At 43.1% G+C, this 21,636-nt stretch overlaps 1 protein-coding gene across 1 annotated transcript; it reads right to left on the bottom strand.

Annotated features, from left to right (window-relative positions):
- Nucleotides 1-246: 246 nt before the first annotated feature.
- Nucleotides 247-20,170, bottom strand: LOC311120400 (uncharacterized protein). The gene is made up of 5 exons (XM_084195000.1): nt 20,096-20,170; nt 14,174-15,390; nt 3,821-3,921; nt 1,617-1,790; nt 247-1,511 (listed from the first exon to the last, which is right to left on the bottom strand). Exons 2-5 carry the CDS (start codon nt 15,289-15,291, stop codon nt 1,282-1,284), a joined length of 1,623 nt encoding a protein of 540 aa, XP_084051126.1. The 5' UTR covers nt 15,292-15,390; nt 20,096-20,170; the 3' UTR covers nt 247-1,281.
- Nucleotides 20,171-21,636: the final 1,466 nt, after the last annotated feature.

Below are 21,636 nucleotides of genomic sequence, written 5' to 3'. Positions count from 1 at the left end.
ATTACTTTAGTGCCTTTTTGTATGTTTTGGATTATTTTTATTCAGTATATTTGTATACTTCTTTTCACTCTGTCATTTAGGTAGTTATTGTGGAGTCACTACAATGTTGTTGATCCATCCTCAGTTTTCTCGATCACAGCCATTGAACTCTGTAGCTGTTTTAAAATCACCAATGGCCTCATAATAACATCCCTAAGCAGTTCCGTAATGTCCTGCAGCTCAGTTCAGAAGGACGACTGCATCTTTCATGTGTCTGAATGGTTTAATACATAATCCACAGCATAATTAATAATTTGACCATGCTTAAAAATATATTCAATGTCTGATTTGTTATTGTTACCCATCTACCAATCACTGGCCTTCTTTATGAGGCTTTCGAAAAGCTCCCTGGTCTTTGTAGTTGAATCTGTGCTTGAAATTCAATACTTCAAGTGGGACCTTACATATGTTGTATGTATGTGGGACAGAGGAAGGGGTAGTCATACAAAAATCTTGTCAACCCCTATTATTTCACACAGAGTGAGTCCATATGTGATTTGTTAAGCCAAATTGTACTTCTGAACTCATTTAGGCTTGCCTAAACAAAGCGGGTGAGTACTTCTGCAGCTGCTATATTTTAGTTATTTAATTGTTATTAATTTGTAAAAATGTGTAGAATTTTCTTTTCACTTTGACATTAGGGAGTATTTTGTGTAGATCAATGACAAAAAAATTAAAAGTAAAAATATTTATATCCCACTTTGTAACGCAAAAGAACGTGGAAAAAAATTCTAGGAGGTGCAGACTCTATAGGCACTGTATCAAACAACATCTAAATGGACTAAACACATATGGTTAAATGAAAATAAGACTTTGCGTACAAAAAGATTGCTCCAAGTCTTCTTGAGAGAGATAATAACGGCCAGACATAGCTGGAAACATTCATATGAAACATGGGCACATTAAATAGTCTTATTTCCTTGTCTCTTGGAAGTGACTGACTCTTCAGCTGCAACCATGATGGAATGGTAATAATACTGTGCTTGATAATGATAATGCTGCTGGTGCTAGATATGTTTTACATTATTTTCTGAGACCCAGTCTCCATCTAGTGGTAGAAATATGTTTTGATGTACTCCATGCACTTTTGGAGTACATGGATAAATGTTACATGTTACCATGTATGTACATGACATTCAATGAGTTGAAGTGAAAAATTGTTTCTGAGATAGTTTCCCTAAGATGTAGTTGTTCGGTAGTAAAACTATTCTCTATTGACATTACATTTGCCTTGAAGCTAGCTCAGGTATGGCATGTGTACAGGTAGGTGCTGCTGATGGTCCAGTCTGGCGGGAAGTCCTGCAGCGGGTGGTTCTTCAGGTGTTTCTGCATGGCAGCCAGGCTGCTACAGAACTCCAGGCAGGCAGTACACTGGTAGGGTGTGGCCCCGTCGTGGGTCCGCAGGTGCTTGATCATGGCTGAGTAGTCCCTCGACCGCTGGCCACACAGACGGCACTCAAACGGCTTCTCTCCTGGGGTTGACATTGGGAGTGAGCAGGCAAGCACATACACAATGACTGACACATTGAAACACACACACACACACACACACCAGCAGTATGATGGGGTTATAATACCTGTGTGTACCCGGTGGTGTGTATCCAGTTGGTGTTTGAGGCTGAACCTCTTGGAGCAGCGTTTACACTGGTAGGGCTTCTCTCCTCCCTGATCTCGCCGGTGGGACGGCAGTGACCGCTCCACCCTGAAGCCACGATCACAGTACTTACACCCCAGAGAGGTCTCACCTGAGCCTGGGGAGGCGAGAGCAACAAGAGGGGGTGGGGGTGGAAGTGTAATCATTCCATGTCATGTAAATTCCTTCTTTCATTTAGTATCTTGTGATGAGTAACTTCTAATTAGTTATACTTTACATTAATATATATTATGTGTATACAGACAGAATCGTCCACTGAATATCAGTATTAATAAACCTGGCTTAGCTCCATTTCTATTTTGTAATGTGTTTCGGCTTGACTTTCCCCCTGTGCTCCCCACTGCAGCCTGTATAATTGAGCGTATGGGTTAATTGTTTTCTCACACGTCTATATTTATCAGCACAAGCATTGGTGACCATTACCCGATTAAACAATAGTGTCAGGTCCGAGTGATGACCTACTATAGCACTAAAAGGTGATGTGAGCTGAGCCACATTGCATGCAGATGGGTTCTCTGTAGAGTAGGGGTCACACTCATGACTGTAAAGGCTCATGTCTCTATTTGCACTGTTGTCATAGCAGCAACCTTCTTGACTCTACATTTTTTGTTGTCTTAATTTGTGAAGATAAATTCAAAGATTACATATTTTAAAAACTACAGTGTGGTGTATCAAATGGTATTATACAACTGTAATGTAGCCTACGTGTGTGTCAGTCACACACCTAGATAATGATAACTTGCTAAGACCTCCTTTTACCAGAGATAGTTCTATAAATACACCACATCCTTTCACAAGGTTCAAATTGACAAGAAGAACCTTGGTTTCCTCTCATCTTGTACCTTTGTATTTCTCTATAATCTGATCGAGGTGTGACTCTGCAGTAGAGCTGTCAGCTCTTTAGCCCTTTGGTGGCAGTTACTGATACTGTTTTACACAGTTACTATAGGGCCCTGTAGAACACATACAGGATGCTGAATGGGGGGGAGATGATGAGAGAAAGAGAGAGAGGTGGGGGAGAGCAAGGACCAAGACCACAACAATAAAGTGTTCTCTCCTCTCTCGCCACAATTCAGTCTGTTCTCAATTAGCTTCCTGTCCAAACCTTCCTTGGCCTCTCGCTTAGAACACAAACATCTGATTGATATCTAAGCATGATAAGTGTCCCACTTATGGGGACTAAAATGATCAAGGCTGATAAAAGTGACTAGTTGAAGTCAGTGAAACACTCATTATTCAACTAAATGTGTTACTCTTGGCTAGCCATTCAATTTGGTGGAGACAATCAGTGGTGATAATCCTGCGTCACATGAATACCGTTTCTCAGTCGTACTGTAACGAGCGAGTGACAGTGCTAACCCCATCACACAAACACAGACTGTAAAGATGTGAGGCTGATTTGACCACCCTACATAGAGTGAAAATAAGATGTAAGCTTTTTTTCCCTTTGGCACTGTATCAAAACCACCAGCACATTGCAGAATGTACTGTTTGTTCTGCCTGTTTACCGCACTGCTGCACCGCCAGCACAAAGCCACAGCTCACTCACTCACTCACTCACTCACTCTGTCTGTCTCTGTCTCTCTCTCTTTGTCTCTCACACTCTCACACTCTCTCTCACTCTTAGTCTCTGTCTCTTACTCTTTCTCTCTTCCCCACTCTATCTCTCCCCACTCTCTCTCTCACTCTTTTACTCTCTTTCTCTCTCGTTCTCCCTAAGACACCCTCTCTCTCTCTCTCTCTCTCTCTCTCTCTCTCTCTCTCTCTCTCTCTCTCTCTCTCTCTCTCTCTCTCTCTCTCTCTCTCTCTCTCTCTCTCTCTCTCTCTCTCTCTCTCTCTCTCTCTCTCTCTCTCTCTCTCTCTCTCTCTCTCAGGCACGCTTCTCTCTCTCTCTTTCTCTCTTTCTCATGTTTCCTATATGCTCTGTCCCTATGACGATAGACGTTAAGGGTCACACTTTGTTTGAAATGTCACTGCCATTTATCCATTAGAATATTAAGAATACAGTCACATCTTAGTTCTGTACAGCTCCCAAAACAGTATTCACATTTTGAGATTAAGCTTTTTGCAATTGACCCCAGTTAGAGGTCTAGTGAAAAAGCACTGAATGTTGTGACATTACAGTACCTGGTGGGTTGGTGGTTGAGGCCTGCAGCCATGAGCTTCCCAGGAGGAACTTGCTGCAGTGCTGACAGTCCTGGGTTCTTCCTGGACGTTCCTGGGAGTATCTGGCTCCATAGAAGACAGAGGTTCAAAATATTTTTTTTTTTAAAGGACAAGAGTCAATGTAACTCTTCAGGTCTCAGGCAAGGAAAACACGCGAGCATGGTGGTCACCGAACCACCACTATTAGATAACCCAGTTGATGTGTTGCAATGAGTGTCATGCCAAAGCAGATTGATTTGCACACCATCTTTAGACATCATGTCCTTCTCCCCTGTCTCTCCAACCACAAGCTATATATAAGCACACAACTGTCATAGGTTGGGGTTCTGAGGAAGAGGACAGGCGTTGCAATTGTACTGTGTGTTTAGTGTCACATAGAAAAGGGACTTTCCACAGCATCTGACACACTTTGTTAGCTAGACTGAAAAACCATAGGTGAAAGATTTTTCAGAGATTAAAGGAAGAGTAGTAATGCTCTTTATGTGGCCCTAAAATCTCCAAAATAAACTAAAGGGACAAATCTGCTACAAAGTGTGCTAGATGGTTTCATACGCCACCTAAATGAAATGGCCACAGATATCAGAGAAACCTCAGAGATCAGCAACAGGAGGGAGGAGGAAGTCAGAGAGATGTTGACGACCGATAGTTTCCACACTGAAACAGGATCACATAAACACAGTTTTAAGACTACTTACAGTCATACTGTAGTTCTCTGATCTGAGCCACATGTTAGTTCTGACCTAGGGGTAAAGGTGGTATCTGAGGGAGTGCAGTATGTATCATGTTATGCATGCGCGTGTGTGTGCGTGTGCGTGAGCAATGTGTATTACGGGGACCTTATACCAAATTGTAACCTGTATTTCTTTATAGATATATATATACAGTGGGGAGAACAAGTATTTGACACACTGCCGATTTTGCAGGTTTTCCTACTTACAAAGCATGTAGAGGTCTGTAATTTTTATCATAGGTACACTTCAACTGTGAGAGACGTAATCTAAAACTAAAATCCAGAAAATCACGTTGTATGATTTTTAAGTAATTAATTTGCATTTTATTGCATGACATAAGTATTTGATCACCTACCAACCAGTAAGAATTCCGACTCTCACAGACCTGTTAGTTTTTATTTAAGAAGCCCTCCTGTTCTCCACTCATTACCTGTATTAACTGCACCTGTTTGAACTCGTTACCTGTATAAAAGACACCTGTCCACACACTCAATCAAACAGACTCCAACTTCTCCACAATGGCCAAGACCAGAGAGCTGTGTAAGGACATCAGGGATAAAGTTGTAGACCTGCACAAGGCTGGGATGGGCTACAGGACAATAGGCAAGCAGCTTGGTGAGAAGGCAACAACTGTTGCCGCAATTATTAGAAAATGGAAGAAGTTCAAGATGACGGTCAATCACCCTCGGTCTGGGGCTCCATGCAAGATCTCACCTTGTGGGGCATCAATGATCATGAGGAAGGTGAGGCATCAGCCCAGAACTACACGGCAGGACCTGGTCAATGACCTGAAGAGAGCTGGGACCACAGTTTCAAAGAAAACCATTAGTAACACACTACGCCATCATGGATTAAAATCCTGCAGCGCACGCAAGTACCCCTGCTCAAGCCAGCGCATGTCCAGGCCCGTCTGAGGTTTGCCAATGACCATCTGGATGATCCAGAGGAGGAATGGGAGAAGGTAATGTGGTCTGATGAGACAAAAATAGAGCTTTTTGGTCTAAACTCCACTCGCCGTGTTTGGAGGAAGAAGAAGGATGAGTACAACCCCAAGAACACCATCCCAACCGTGAAGCATGGAGGTGGAAACATGATTCTTTGGGGATGCTTTTCTGCAAAGGGGACATGACGACTGCACCGTATTGAGGGGAGGATGGATGGGGCCATGTATCACGAGATCTTGGCCAACAACCTCCTTCCCTCAGTAAGAGCATTGAAGATGGGTCGTGGCTGGGTCTTCCAGCATGACAACGACCCGAAACACACAGCCAGGGCAACTAAGGAGTGGCTCCGTAAGAAGCATCTCAAGGTCCTGGAGTGGCCTAGCCAGTCTCCAGACCTGAACCCAATAGAAAATCTTTGGAGGGAGCTGAAAGTCCAGCGACAGCCCCGAAACCTGAAGGATCAATCAATTTCAATCAATCAATTTTATTTTATATAGCCCTTCTTACATCAGCTAATATCTCGAAGTGCTGTACAGAAACCCAGCCTAAAACCCCAAACAGCTAGTAATGCAGGTGTAGAAGCACGGTGGCTAGGAAAAACTCCCTAGAAAGGCAAAACCTAGGAAGAAACCTAGAGAGGAACCAGGCTATGAGGGGTGGCCAGTCCTCTTCTGGCTGTGCCGGGTGGAGATTATAACAGAACCATGCCAAGATGTTCAAAAATGTTCATAAGTGACAAGCATGGTCAAATAATAATCAGGAATAAATCTCAGTTGGCTTTTCATAGCCGATCATTAAGAGTTGAAAACAGCAGGTCTGGGACAGGTAGGGGTTCCATAACCGCAGGCAGAACAGTTGAAACTGGAATAGCAGCAAGGCCAGGCGGACTGGGGACAGCAAGGAGTCACCACGGCCGGTAGTCCCGACGTATGGTCCTAGGGCTCAGGTCTCTCAGTTGGCTTTTCATAGCCGATCATTAAGAGTTGAAAACAGCAGGTCTGGGACAGGTAGGGGTTTCGTAGCCGCAGGCAGAACAGTTGAAACTGGAATAGCAGCAAGGCCAGACGGACTGGGGACAGCAAGGTGTCATCATGCCCGGTAGTCCTGACGTATGGTCCTAGGGCTCAGGTTCTCAGAGAGAAAGAGAGAACGAGAGAATTAGAGAGAGCATACTTAAATTCACACAGGACACTGGATAAGACAGGAGAAGTACTCCAGGTATAACCAACTAACCCCAGCCCCCCGACACATAAACTACTGCAGCATAAATACTGGAGGCTGAGACAGGAGCGGTCCGGAGACACTGTGGCCCCATCCGAAGAAACCCCCGGACAGGGCCAAACAGGAAGGATATAACCCCACCCACTCCGCCAAAGCACAGCCCCCGCACCACTAGAGGGATATCCCCAACCACCAACTTACAATCCTGAGACAAGGCCGAGTATAGCCCACAGAGGTCTCCACCACAGCACAAACCAAGGGGGGGGGCGCCAACCCAGACAGGAAGATCACGTCAGTAACTCAACCCACTCAAGTGACGCACCCCTCCCAGGGACGGCATGAAAGAGCACCAGCAAGCCAGTGACTCAGCCCCTGCAACAGGGTTAGAGGCAGAGAACCCCAGTGGAGAGGGGAACCGGCCTGGCAGAGACAGCAAGGGCTGTTCGTTGCTCCAGCCTTTCCGTTCACCTTCACACTCCTGGGCCAGACTACACTCAATCATATGACCTACTGAAGAGATAAGTCTTCAGTAAAGACTTAAAGGTTGAGACCGAGTCTGCGTCTCTCACATGGGTAGGCAGACTGTTCCATAAAAATGGAGATCTATAGGAGAAAGCCCTGCCTCCCGCTGTTTGCTTAGAAATTCTAGGGAGAATTAGGAGGCCTGCGTCTTGTGACCGTAGCGTACGTATTGGTATGTACGGCAGGACCAACTCGGAAAGATAGGTAGGAGCAAGCCCATGTAACGCTTTATAGGTTAACAGTAAAACCTTGAAATCAGCCCTTGCCTTAACAGGAAGCCAGTGTAGGGAAGCTAGCACTGGAGTAATATGATCAAATTTCTTGGTTCTAGTCAGGATTCTAGCAGCCGTATTTAGCACTAACTGAAGTTTATTTAGTGCTTTATCCGGGTAGCCGGAAAATAGAGCATTGCAGTAGTCTAACCTAGAAGTAACAAATGCATGGATTAATTTTTCTGCATCATTTTTGGACAGAAAATTTCTGATTTTTGCAATGTTACGTAGATGGAAAAAAGCTGTCCTTGAAACAGTCTTGATATGTTCGTCAAAAGAGAGATCAGGGTCAAGAGTAACGCCTAGGTCCTTCACAGTTTTATTTGAGACGACTTTACAACCATCAAGATGAATTGTCAGATTTAACAGAAGATCTCTTTGTTTCTTGGGACCTAGAACAAGCATCTCTGTTTTGTCCGAGTTTAAAAGTAAAACGTTTTCAGCCATCCACTTCCTTATGTCTGAAACACAGGCTTCTAGCGAGGGCAATTTTGGGGCTTCACCATGCTTCATTGAAATGTACAGCTGTGTGTCATCCGCATAGCAGTGAAAGTTAACATTATGTTTTCGAATAACATCCCCAAGAGGTAAAATATATAGTGAAAACAATAGTGGTCCTAAAACGGAACCTTGAGGAACACCGGAATGTACAGTTGATTTGTCGGAGGACAGACCATTCACAGAGACAAACTGATATCTTTCCGACAGGTAGGATCTAAACCAGGCCAGAACTTGTCCGTGTAGACCAATTTGGGTTTCCAGAATTGTAGACCTTCACCAGGCTGGGAAGACTGAATCTGCAATAGGTAAGCAGCTTGGTTTGAAGAAATCAACCGTGGGAGCAATTATTAGGAAATGGAAGACATACAAGACCACTGATAATCTCCCTCGATCTGGGGCTCCACGCAAGGATCTGAAAGACCCAGGATCTGGAGAAGGTCTGTATGGCGGAGTGGGCCAAAATCCCTGCTGCAGTGTGTGCAAACCTGGTCAAGGCCTACAGGAAACGTATGATCTCTGTAATTGCAAACAAAGGTTTCTGTACCAAATATTAAGTTCTGCTTTTTTTATGTATCAAATACTTATGTCATGCAATAAAATGCAAATTAATTACTTAAAAATCATACAATGTGATTTTCTGGATTTTTCTACATGCTTTGTAAGTGGAAAACCTGCAAAATCGGCAGTGTATCAAATACTTTTGTATTTGTATATATACAGTGGGGGAAAAAAGTATTTAGTCAGCCACCAATTGTGCAAGTTCTCCCACTTAAAAAGATGAGAGAGGCCTATAATTTTCATCATAGGTACACGTCAACTATGACAGACAAAAAGAGATTTTTTTTCCCAGAAAATCACATTGTAGGATTTTTAATGAATTTATTTGCAAATTATGGTGGAAAATAAGTATTTGGTCAATAACAAAAGTTTCTCAATACTTTGTTATATACCCTTTGTTGGCAATGACACAGGTCAAACGTTTTCTGTAAGTCTTCACGAGGTTTTCACACACTGTTGTTGGTATTTTGGCCCATTCCTCCATGCAGATCTCCTCTAGAGCAGTGATGTTTTGGGGCTGTCGCTGGGCAACATGGACTTTCAACTCCCTCCAAAGATTTTCTATGGGGTTGAGATCTGGAGACTGGCTTTTCCAGGACCTTGAAATGCTTCTTACGAAGCCACTCCTTCATTGCCCGGGCGGTGTGTTTGGGATCATTGTCATGCTGAAAGACCCAGCCACGTTTCATCTTCAATGCCCTTGCTGATGGAAGGAGGTTTTCACTCAAAATCTCGCGATACATGGCCCCATTCATTCTTTCCTTTACACGGATCAGTCGTCCTGGTCCCTTTGCAGAAAAACAGCCCCGAAGCATGATGTTTCCACCCCCATGCTTCACAGTAGGTATGGTGTTCTTTGGATGCAAATCAGCATTCTTTGTCCTCCAAACACGACGAGTTGAGATTTTACCAAAAAGTTCTATTTTGGTTTCATCTGACCATATGACATTCTCCCAATCCTCTTCTGGATCATCCAAATGCACTCTAGCAAACTTCAGACGGGCCTGGAAATGTACTGTCTTAAGCAGGGGGACACGTCTGCACTGCAGGATTTGAGTCCCTGGTGGCGTAGTGTGTTACTGATGGTAGGCTTTGTTACTTTGGTCCCAGCTCTCTGCAGGTCATTCACTAGGTCCCCCCGTGTGGTTCTGTGATTTTTGCTCACCGTTCTTGTGATCATTTTAACCCCACGGGGTGAGATCTTGCGTGGAGCCCCAGATCGAGGGAGATTATCAGTGGTCTTGTATGTCTTCCATTTCCTAATAATTGCTCCCACGGTTGATTTCTTCAAACCAAGCTGCTTACCTATTGCAGAGTCAGTCTTCCCAGCCTGGTGAAGGTCTACAATTTTGTTTCTGGTGTCCTTTGACAGCTCTTTGGTCTTGGCCATAGTGGAGTTTGGAGTGTGACTGTTTGAGGTTGTGGACAGGTGTCTTTTATACTGATAACAAGTTCAAACAGGTGCCATTAATCCCGTTAACGAGTGGAGGACAGAGGGGCCTCTTAAAGAAGAAGTTACAAGTATGTGAGAGCCAGAAATCTTGCTTGTTTGTAGGTGACCAAATACTTATTTTCCACCATAATTTGCAAATAAATTCATTAAAAATCCTACAATGTGATTTTCTGGATTTTTTTTCTTCTCAATTTGTCTGTCATAGTTGACGTGTACCTATGATGAAAATTACAGGCCTCTCTCATCTTTTTTAAGTGGGAGAACTTGCACAATTGGTGGCTGACTTAATACTTTTTTTCCCCACTGTAAAAGTTTTAGAACACTTACTCATTCAAGGGTTTTTCTTTATTTTTACTATTTTCTACATTGTAGAATAATAGTGAAGATATCAAACTATGAAATAACACATAAGGATCATGTAGTAACCCAAAAAGTGTTAAACAAATCAAAATATATTTTATTTTTGAGATTCTTCAAATAGCCACCCTTTGCCTTGACGACAGCTTTGCACACTCTTGGCATTCTCTCAACCAGCTTAACCTGGAATGCTTTTCCAGCAGTCTTGAAGGAGTTCCCACATATGCTGAGCACTTGTTGGCTGCTTTTCCTTCACTCTACGTTCCGACTCATTCCAAACCATCTCAATTTGGTTGAGGTCGGGGGATTGTGGAGGCCAGGTCATCTGATGCAGTACTCCATCACTCTCCTTCTTGGTAAAATAGCCCTTACACAGCCTGGAGGTGTGTTTTGGGTCATTGTCCTGTTGAAAAACAAATGATAGTCCCACTAAGCCCAAACCAGATGGGATAGCGTGTCGTTGCAGAATGCTGTTGTAGCCATGCTGGTTAAGTGTGCCTTGAATTCTAAAAAATTCACAGACAGTGTCACCAGCAAAGCACCTCCACCATATCAACTCCTCCTCCATGCTTTACAGTGGGAAATGCAGAGATCATCCATTCACCCACACCGAGTCTCACAAAAACACAGCGGTTGGAGCCAAAAATCTCCAATTTGGACTCCAGACCAAAGGACACATTTCCACCAGTCTAATGTCCATTGCTCGTGTTTCTTGGCACAAGCAAGTCTCTTCTTCTTATTGGTGTCCTTTAGTCGTGTTTTTTTTGCAGCAATTCGACATGAAGGCCTGATTCACTCTGTGAAGCATTTATTTGGGATGCAATTTCTGAGGCTGGTAACTCTAATGAACTTATCCTCTGCAGCAGAGGTAACTCTGGGTCTTCCATTCCTGTTGCGGTCCTCATGAGAGCCAGTTTCATCATAGCGCTTGATGGTTTTTGCGACTGCATTTGAAGAAACTTTGAAAGTTCTTGAAATGTTCCGTTTTTGACTGACCTTCATGTCTTAAAGTAATGATGGACTGTCTGTCACGTCTCCTCCCGTTGCTCCCCTCCGGTGCTCTGATTCGCTGGTCTACTGAGCCACCGGTCTGAGCGCACCACTTCGGCAACACAGGAATGGAAACCCAACGCACCCTAATCACCTCCAGCGCACCTGCACCTCATTATCTCATCACCACCACTATATAGCCCTGGACGTCATTGTTGTGTGTAATTGTTAGCGTTGTGTCGTTTACTCGCGCCTTGTTATTCGCTTTCTCATTGTTAAGTAAACCTTTACCTTGTTGATTCCTGCGTCTGCGTCCTGCCTCTTCATATCCTCAGTACTCGTCACAGAATTACACACCTCTCACGAAAATGGATGCAGCAGGTAATCCTCCTGGAGTTTCCCAGTGCCTCGACCAGCACCAGCAGCAGCTTGCCCAGTTGAACGCCGCCATGCAGGAAGTGCTCCAAACTCTACATAATCTGCCCAGCGTTCCGGTTCCACCTCAGGGAGCAGCGAGTGTACCCAGTCCACCTGTTCCTGTGCTATCACCAACTTCTGAGGCACCCCTCGCCCTACCAGAGCGCTATGACGGTAAAACTACTAAATGTAGCGGCTTCCTGCTACAGGTTTCACTTTATCTGGCGCGTCAGCCTGGGGCATATCCATCTTACCAAGCCAGGATAGCGCTGGTGATTTCGCTACTTAAAGGAAAGGAGCTGGATCAGGCCACGGCAGTCTAGGAAGGAGGTGAGGCCGAAGCGCTTCCCTACTCCACCTTCCTCGCTCGGTTCAGGGTGGTGTTTGATCAACCCACGGAGGGAAAGGACGGGGATGAGCGTCTCATCAAGCTACAACAGGGAGAGGGGCCCGCGTCTGAGTACGCTCTGAGCTTTCGCACGGTGGCAGCGTCTTCCGGCTGGAATGAGCGTGCTCTGCGCACGACTGGAATGAGCGTGCTCTGCGCACGGCCTTCAGGAGAGGCTTACGGGAGGACCTCAAGACGGAACTCGCATGTCAGGATGACAAGATGGACGTTGACACCCTCCTCGCCATGTCCATCCATCTTGACGACATGCGAGTTCCGTCTTGAGGTCCTCCCGGTCTGAGCGCACCACCTCGGTAAACACAGGAATGGAAACCAACGCACCTTAATCACCTCCTGCACCTCATCTCATCACCACCACTATATAGCCATGGGCTGTTCAGTCATTGTGTGTAATTGTTAGCGTCGTGTCGTTTACTCGCGCCTTGTTATTCTCTTTCTCATTGTTAAGTAAACCTTTACCTTGTTGATTCCTGCGTCTGCTTCCTGCCTCTTCGTAGCCTCAGTACTCGTCACACTGTCATTTCTCTTTGCTTATTTGAGCTGTTCTTGCAATAATATGGACTTGGTCTTTTACCAAATAGGGCTATCTTCTGTTTAACCCCCTTATTTGTCACAATAAACTGATTGGCAAAAAAACACGTTAAGAAGAAAATAAATTCCATAAATTAACTTTTAAGGCACACCTGTTAATTGAAATACATTCCAGGTGACTACCTCATGAAGCTGGTTTAGAGAATGCCAAGAGTGTGCAAAGCTGTCATCAAGGCAAAGGGTGGCTATTTGAGAATCTCAAATATAAAATATATTTTGGTTTGTTTAACACTTTTTTTGGTTACTACATGATTCCATGTGTTATGTCATAGTTTTGATGTCTTCAATATTATTCTTCAATGTAGAAAATAGTAAAAATAAAGAAAAACCCTTGAATGAGTAGGTGTTCTAAAACTTTTGACCGGTAGTGTATGTCATTTAGCAGACGCTCTTATCCAGAGCGACTTACAGTGAGTGCATACATTTTCATACTGGCCCCCCGTGGGAAACGAACCCACAACCCTGGTGTTGCAAACGCCATGCTCTACCAACTGAGCTATATCCCTGCCAGCCATTCCCTCCCCTACCCTGGACCAATTGTGCACCGCCCCATGGGTCTCCCGGTGGCGGCCAGCTATGACAGAGCCTGGATTCGAACCAGGATCTCTAGTGGCACAGCTAGCACTACGATGCAGTGCCTTGGACCACTGCGCCACTTGGGAGATATATAGTTTTATTTTTATTTGTTGGGAATGTTTGTTGAATTTGTTGTCCTCAGGGCTCAATGGGCTCCCCTGATTAAATAAAAGTTTAATAAAAAATAGGCAGACATTGTTTAAGGACTGAAACAGCTTGTAACCGATCCGTAGGTGGATCTGAATGTCTTTCAGGTTTGATATTTGCAAGGGAGGGGAGAAACTAAGGGGGCTCCCCTTTAGATACCATGCAAAAGACTGCTTTATAGAGACTTTCAATTACACCATACTGTACATCATGTCTCTGTATTAGAAAGAGGAAGTAGCTTCACTGTAAAACCAGAAACCAGATACAGTGTAATGCCACCATCAAGGGACAGACCACATAACATGACTTCAGTAGCTGTTCTGTGGTTTGGACACAGCTAATATGAATGACCATCTACATAATATACATTATCTGAATATGACAGACAGGAGACGGTTAACTGGAGACAGGGGAAACTCTGCTTGTAGGAAAGAACAGGAGACTAGAACTTTCATTCAGATCCACCCAAACAACAATGAGTCAGATAGCTGTGTCGATATGTGCTACTTAATGTAAGCAAATGAGGGAGATTCTGAACTATATTGTAAAATTGAGAACAGGGAAAGAAAGAGAAGAATGAAGACCAAAACGTCTGTAGTATAAAACCCCTCCAGAGCAGTCTTACCTTTGCCCTTCCCCTGGTGCTCCACCTATCAACACTTTATCCATTGGGTCTCTTTTTCCCAGCAGACCTTGCTTCAGGATGTCCCCCAGCTCCCGAGACCCAGAGAGCAGGGGGTGGTGGTGGTAGGGATGCAGGATGCCCGGGTAGCCCAGGACGGCGCTGTGGATCTGGGGCGGGATGGAGGACGTTAGCAGGGGGTACATGTGGGGAGTTGAGAGGTGGAAGGGGTATGTCACCAGGTGCTGTGAAGGGTGAAGGGAAGAGGAACTGGCTGCCAGGAGGTCGTTATAGTTCCAGGCCATCCTTTTCAAGGTGTTGACTTGGTGCCACATGACCCTCGATGCTGGGGGAGGAGGGGGAGGGGGTTGGATGGTGGAAGCGGTGGTGGCGATGACACTGTCTCTGGATGGAGGCGGTGTGGTGGTCACTAGTGTGGGTGTGAGTGGCTTTGGCCTTTTTCTCTGTGGGGGTGATGAACCAGAGGAGTTCTCCCTAGTGTCAGGAAGAGTGGGGTCCTCAGTGAATGGGCTGCTCTGGGGCTCCAGATCAATGGAGGGAATTGTCTGGGGATCCCCCTCTTCTGGAATGGGACTTCCTTTCAGGGATTCTTTCTCATCTCTCTCCTCTGTCATCTGAACTTCTCTCGTTTCTGTAATTTCTCTAGTTTCTTTCGTTCCTCTCACTTCTCTTATTTCTCTCATCTCTCTTCTCTCTCTCGTCAGGCACCCCAGATTTCTCTTCAGCTGGCTGCGACACTGCTCCTCCAGTGGATGCATCTCCAGGAGCTTGGCGGCCCTCAGAAGCTGGGGAAGATCATCAACAGGGACCTCCAGGGTCTCGGTGTAGGCAAAGTCCAGAACCTGCTGGAAGGTTTGTGGGGAGAGGAGCTCCAGACTACAGTGGTGAGGTTGGTCGAGGCGATCGGGCTGGTCTGAGCGTGCAGCCTGCAGGGTAAGCTGATGCTCCAGGGTCTTGCTAGCGCAGGCCAGCACCAGCCGATGGGCCCTGAACACCTGGCTCTCGACTGAGATGACAGCGTCACACAGCGTCCCTGAGCGACGCAGGACATCTGCCTGGCGCAGGAAGAGGGAGTACTGGGTGTTGTGAACTCGGATCATCTTAGAGGTATGGAGGAGGAAGGGAGGAGTGATAGGAAGAGGAGATGGGCAGGTGGATAGGAGATGGTTTAGAAACTGTCTGAGAAAACGCCATTCGACCTATAGGAAAAAGGAACAGTGAAATTATCTAAATGTGGTCATTTTCTGTCATGTTTCTGAGAAATAAAAAATGTCAGATAGCAAGTTGGAAAATGAATTTGTATAAATAGGAGATTAGGGTTGTGATAAATAGATTATATCCCACGCCTCTGGTTCTCAGTGTTTTTCCATAGATGCCAGATGGTTAGGATGTTTTCAAGCTATAAGGGGTGAGAGAAGAGGAGGTTGGAAACTCAGAGGGTAGATCATATCACCTGCTGACGTAGGTTAGGTTAATAACATGCTGTTGGTTACTAGGGTTTTGGAAATTCATAGCCTGAAAGGGACTGACTCAATGCAAGAATTACTTAAAAAGTTCAGGAGCAATTTATATGTCAATCATGTTACATATCAATAAATATTGAGTGGCATTTCACAGTCTGTAGCATGCACTGAAATGAATCTCAAGAACATGTCGTTTGAAATTATATCCATTCATGATATTATCTTTAAGTCTATTTCCCCTGAAGTACTTGGTTATCAATCTGGGGCTTAAAAGGTCTATGTCAATTCTGTGGTTGATGAAGTACAGTATATTTCAGTTGTTTTTAGCATGTCTTATATCTGAACTCTGTAGTAAAAATTAGTGGTGGAGGCTGTATGTCTGGTTGACGTGTGGAAATGTTTTATGTTTCATGTCAGCTTTGAAATTCATCTCTCAGGTATATGCTCAGAAGCCACAAACCTCCTCAGAATATGACACTGTGACTAATGCCAGTACACGCAGGCTTCACAGACAGACGACAAGTTTGTTTGATCAACAACAACCTATAGTGTACTGTAATTTGGTTTAGATAGGCATCTACAGTTGTAACAGTGTGCTGTATGTGGTATAAATCAAGTTGTGCTATTTGAACATGCAGTAGTGAGTCTTGATATGACAGGATTGTGTCGAAAAGTAACGGGTCACGTCAATTTACAAAAGTGGGTTAACCGCAGATCTGTACTATATTGTGCACAATCCTACTAAACAGCAGTGGTGGAAAAAGTACTCAATTGTCATACTTGAGTAAAAGTAAAGATACCTTAATAGAAAATGACTCAAGTAAAAAGGAAAGTATTCCAGTAAAATACTACTTGAGTAAAAGTATCTGGTTTTAAATGTACTTAATTACAGTGGTGGAAAAAGTACTAAATTGTCATACATGAGTGAAAGCATAAAGTTAAAGTAAATGCTGTACATCAAATTCCTTATATTAAGCAAACCAAGTGGCAAGATTTTCTTGGTTTTCTCATTTACGGACAGCCAGGGGCACACTCCAACACTCAGACATTATTTACAAATGCAGTGTTTGTGTTTAGTCAGCCAGATCAGAGGCAGTAGGGATGACAACGCGTTAAATTGATAGATGCGTGAATTGTCCCATATTGCTGTCCTGCCTGAGCATTCGAAATGTAACGGGTACTTTTGGGTGTCAGGGAAATGTATGAGAGTCAAATTTACATATTTTCTTAAGGAATGTGGTGGAGTAAAAGTAGTCAAAAATATAAATAGTAAAGTAAAGTACAGATACTAAAAAAAACTACTTAGTTGCTTTACGCCACTGCAAAACAGGCATAAGATAAAAGTTAAAACAGATTTTATTTTGTAACTAATTAAAACCCCCTTCATTAAAATATCCAAGTGGTCAGTTATGTGTGTGCTGTGTGGTTGTGTATCCTCTGTTCTGCTCCTCCAGCTGACCTGTCTCTGAGAGAACTGTCCCATGGAGCACTTTGGCATAGTAACCTCTGTTCAGTACAGTAACTCAATTTCTTTCCGCCAACGGCGACAGTCGATAAAATCGGAAGTAGACATACCGGTAGTGAAATGACAGCACTTTATTGTCATCGTTACTGTAATTGATGCTTAATCTCTTTCCAACACACACATAGTGTGGAGAAAAGGTCAGTCAATTCCACTCCCAAAAGTGGAACTGACTCATTATTTGAAGTAATACATTCCTTTATTTGCTTATATATTGCTAAACACACTAAATGTGGTTTGTTTGCTGAATGGGTCTATAGACCCCAGAGTGAAAATACTAAAACTAACTTCTCTTCAACTATAGTATGTATTGATGGCCATGGACAACTGTTATACGATGCCTGCTCTCTCGTACTCTTGTTTGTGTATCTCTTGAACTTTTCCTGCAGCTACCCTGCTAGTACCCCTAATCTGTAGCTTTAGGAAATAATAATGGCCTCTGTATTATTATAGATTATGTCATATTATAAACTGGATAGTTTGAGGTCTGAATGCTGATTGGCTGAAAGCCGTGGTATATGAGACCGTATACCACGGGTATGACAAAACATTTATTTTTACTGTTCTAATTATGTTTGTAACCAGTTTATAATAGCAATAAGACACCTCAGGAGTTTATGGTGTATGGACAATATACCACGGCTCCGCGGTGCGTCGTGCCTAAGAACAGCCCTTAGCCGTGGTATATTGGCCTTATTGCTTAACTATATCGTATTTATGCACCACATAATGGATTCACATTGTCCACAAATGTGAAATACATTTTCTCTGCCAAGACACACACACAAAGGCCAATCATTCAAGGCTCAATAATGCTGGTTATTGGTGGTTGGGACACAACAGATCATAGAAATCAACATATTCTGATTTAAATGTTTTTGCAAAACTTTCTCTACACAACATGAGGGATCCCACAATCAAATTTTCGAATTTCTTATTGTTGAGAAGCAACTGCTTTAAGTTAATTGAATTAAATTAAATTGACCACCCTTCTCGAAAATGACAATGAAGTTCATGCGTAAGTGAAACTGCAGATTAGCAGTTATCGTACTTTTTATTCCAGCATCACTTCATCCCTATCTTTGTTGGTACAGTAATTCTTTATAGGGTGCAAATTTATACAACGTATTCACTGACATTAATTTGACTATTTACTGTTTATTTGAGTACTGTATGAGTGATTAAAAAAAGTATATTCTATTCTATTATTTCCACCAGTAAGACATAAGGTATTCTATTCAATTCAATTATATTATATTCACATTTGTCTCTAATGCATTCAAAGTCATTACAGAAATGATTGTCAACCTTGATAAAGATGAGCAGAAAATACTGTATAAAATACATAATACAAATACTGAGCTATATTGTATGCTGAAAAAAAAAGGAAATTATATTATTTTCTACTAATACAATTTTGCTCACAGAAAGAGATTTTGTTTAACAATAAAAAAAAAAATCTTAAAAAGATAGGGGTCACAATTATCGGCACCGCTGTTTTCAATACTCTGGCACCCTCCCTTTGTGAGGATAACGCACTGAGCCTTATTCTAAAATGTTTTATGATATTGGAGAACACACTTGGAGGGATCTTAGACAACTTCTACATACAGAATCTTTCCAGATCATTGATATCCTTTATCTGCGCTTATGGAGTGAGTGCCCTTTTCAATTCAAACTATAGGTTTTCAATGATGTGTGCTTGGAGTTATTGTCTTGCTGGAAGATCCACTTGTGGCCAAGTTTCAACTTCCTGTCAGAGGCAACCTGGATTTTGGCTAAAATGTCCTGGTACTGGGTAAAGTTCATGATGCCGTTGACCTTAACAAGGGCCCCAGGACCAGTGGAAGCAAAATAGCCCCATAACATCAAAGATCCATCACCATATTTTACAGTAGGTATGCGGTTCTTTTCTGTTTATCACATCCGTCTTGCATGGCCAAAGAGGTCTACTTTCATGTCATCTGGCCATAGCACAATAACTCCAAGCACACATAAAATTCCACAAAGAAATGGTTAATTGGCCACAAAATCAACATTTTGCAATGGCATCTCAGTCTCCGGACTTGAACCCCATTGAAAACCTGTGGTTTGAATTGAAGAGGGCAGTCCATAAGCACAGACGAAGGAAATCAATGATCTGGAAATATTCCGTATGGAGGAGTTGTCTAAGATCCCAATGTGTTCTCCAATCTCATAAAACATTTTAGAAAAAAATCAGCATAGTTTGTATTTATTTTATACAGTCTTTTTTGCTCATCTTTATCAGGGTGCCAATAATTTTAGTCACGACTGTATGTTCCTTTACTGCTACTGATATGTGCTATAGAAGTAAAATGCATTATTATTATTGACATCTAGGACTATTGCAGGTAGAAATATTACATGTATCACCTTTAACAACAGCTTGATCCACCATCAATGCAACCATCCATTCAAACTAATCGATCCACAAAGTTGAATGAGTAGACTTTCCCTGGCGATACGCATACAGTACAGTACCATCAGAAATCAGGTACTGATGGTGATATGATTACTGAATATCACACGTACAGTAGTGGGCTACAGACAGACATTAGGCCTACCGTATGCAGGCCTAAATATTACCCCAAGCAAATCTGCATGTCCTCAATAGCCCATAAAGCTAAGGGGAAAACCTAGTGTGCACTGACACACCTTCAACATCCTCTGACAACACATGAAAAACCAGCCTCTACTCACATGTAAAGGCTGGAGTTGCATGCGAGGAACTTTTTGAAGCTAAAAAACACAGAGACACCAGCTAGATGACAGGATCAACCGAGAGGAGATAGATAAAGAGAGAGAAAATGTTTAAAATTGAGCAGAACGGCTTGAGAGACCATGCAGGGACGGAAAGTGTAGTAAAGCAGAGGTGTTCAGTGCAATGGGGAGACTCACCAGTTCACGAGTGACTCAACCCACCCACAGTGGAGAGTGTCAACCCTACACGCATTGTGGCCTGGCTGTTGAATGACAGGGTTGGCTGGGTCTCCGTTTAGGTAAGGGAAAGGGTGGTTACCTCTTCTCTCTTCTCAGTCCCTCCTCCTAACCTCATCTGCCCCTGATTGGTCTGTCATGGGAGCATTCGTGAGATATGATTGGTTAGTACAGTATACAGAGTTGAACTTGGAGTGTCTGTAATATTTTGTTTTGGGAACTAACTAAGTACATTTTAAGTGGCAAGTTATTGATCGTGGTTGATTTTCTCAATTCAAAATAATGTGTTAGGCTGAGACTGACAGTTTGAAATGTAGGTAGGCACAGGTTATGCCAGAGTAATCTCTTTAATCATATTTATGATCTTAAAGCCACAAACATTTATACATTTTTTCCCACCCACATCACAGTTGCAGGTTACTGAAATGTTATAATGGGCTGAAGTACAATGCTGTGAGAAAAACATTTGCACTTTGTTTAGCTTTGACAGTATGTTGGAGGCTAGAGAGGCCGGAGAGGCCATAATAACATAGAACCCAGCTAAAACCTGTGTACCTGAAATAGCACACACATCAGCCTGATGATGCAGCATTTCATGTGTGTGTGAGATGGCTGATGTGAAAACTATGATCATTACTGATATAGACATCTGTGGGGTCAATGGCTACTTCTGTGGGGTCAATGGTCAGACCTTGCGCTCTTTACAATGCATGTAGCATCTTTAGTAATACGTAATACAGTAGTGAAGCTTGGAAATGTAAGGCTCTGTTTTTCAAAGATATTTATGTTGATTAAAGGACCAGTTCAGTCCAAATTCAGTTTTTCTATATTTTGTATCATATTGTACAGCTGATGAAACTAACACTGTAAAAGTGTGAAGACATTTGATCATTGTTATTTCCTGTTAGTTTCTGGTTGAAAATACAAAATCTACACAGGACCTAACCAGCAGATTTTGCATGGCATCACCAGGTGGTAAATTACTTAATAGTTCAATCACAATGAGAGTTCCAAACTTCTCTGCCAATGACAGCTATTTTTCGCCTCCACACTCCCAGACAGTCCTAGCTCAATTCTTTCTTGAGAAATCTTTTCTTTTCTTTTTGACCATTTTAATTGAAAACTATTACAGTAAGGTACTTATTTGTTACACAGAAATGATTTGATATTGATATAAAACGTCTGCATTGGGCCTTTAAATTAACCTCCATTGTGTTGAGAAGACATACTGTAGTATGGAGAGTCTTGACCAATCATTTGTTCTGTACTATGCCTGATATTTTTTCAATATTACTAAGAGAGTGGGTGGGTGTGAGGGACACTCAACCATCTGAATGGTCCAGGGGTTTCCCTTTCACCCCTACCCCTTCACCCTTAACACCTGTTTTTGCATATCCTGCCCAATGGCTTTCCGAGGCAGACATAGCAACGATGACACACACGGGGGGAAACCATGTCAACTTTAGTGTCAAACCCTTATTTGGGGTTCCCTGCCTAATCCT

The sequence above is a fragment of the Coregonus lavaretus genome (genome assembly GCF_964263955.1).
Source record: "Coregonus lavaretus genome assembly, contig: HAP1_SCAFFOLD_7141, whole genome shotgun sequence".
In the NCBI taxonomy this organism is placed as follows: Eukaryota; Metazoa; Chordata; class Actinopteri; order Salmoniformes; family Salmonidae; genus Coregonus; species Coregonus lavaretus.
This window is presented reverse-complemented; position numbering and strand designations above follow the sequence as displayed.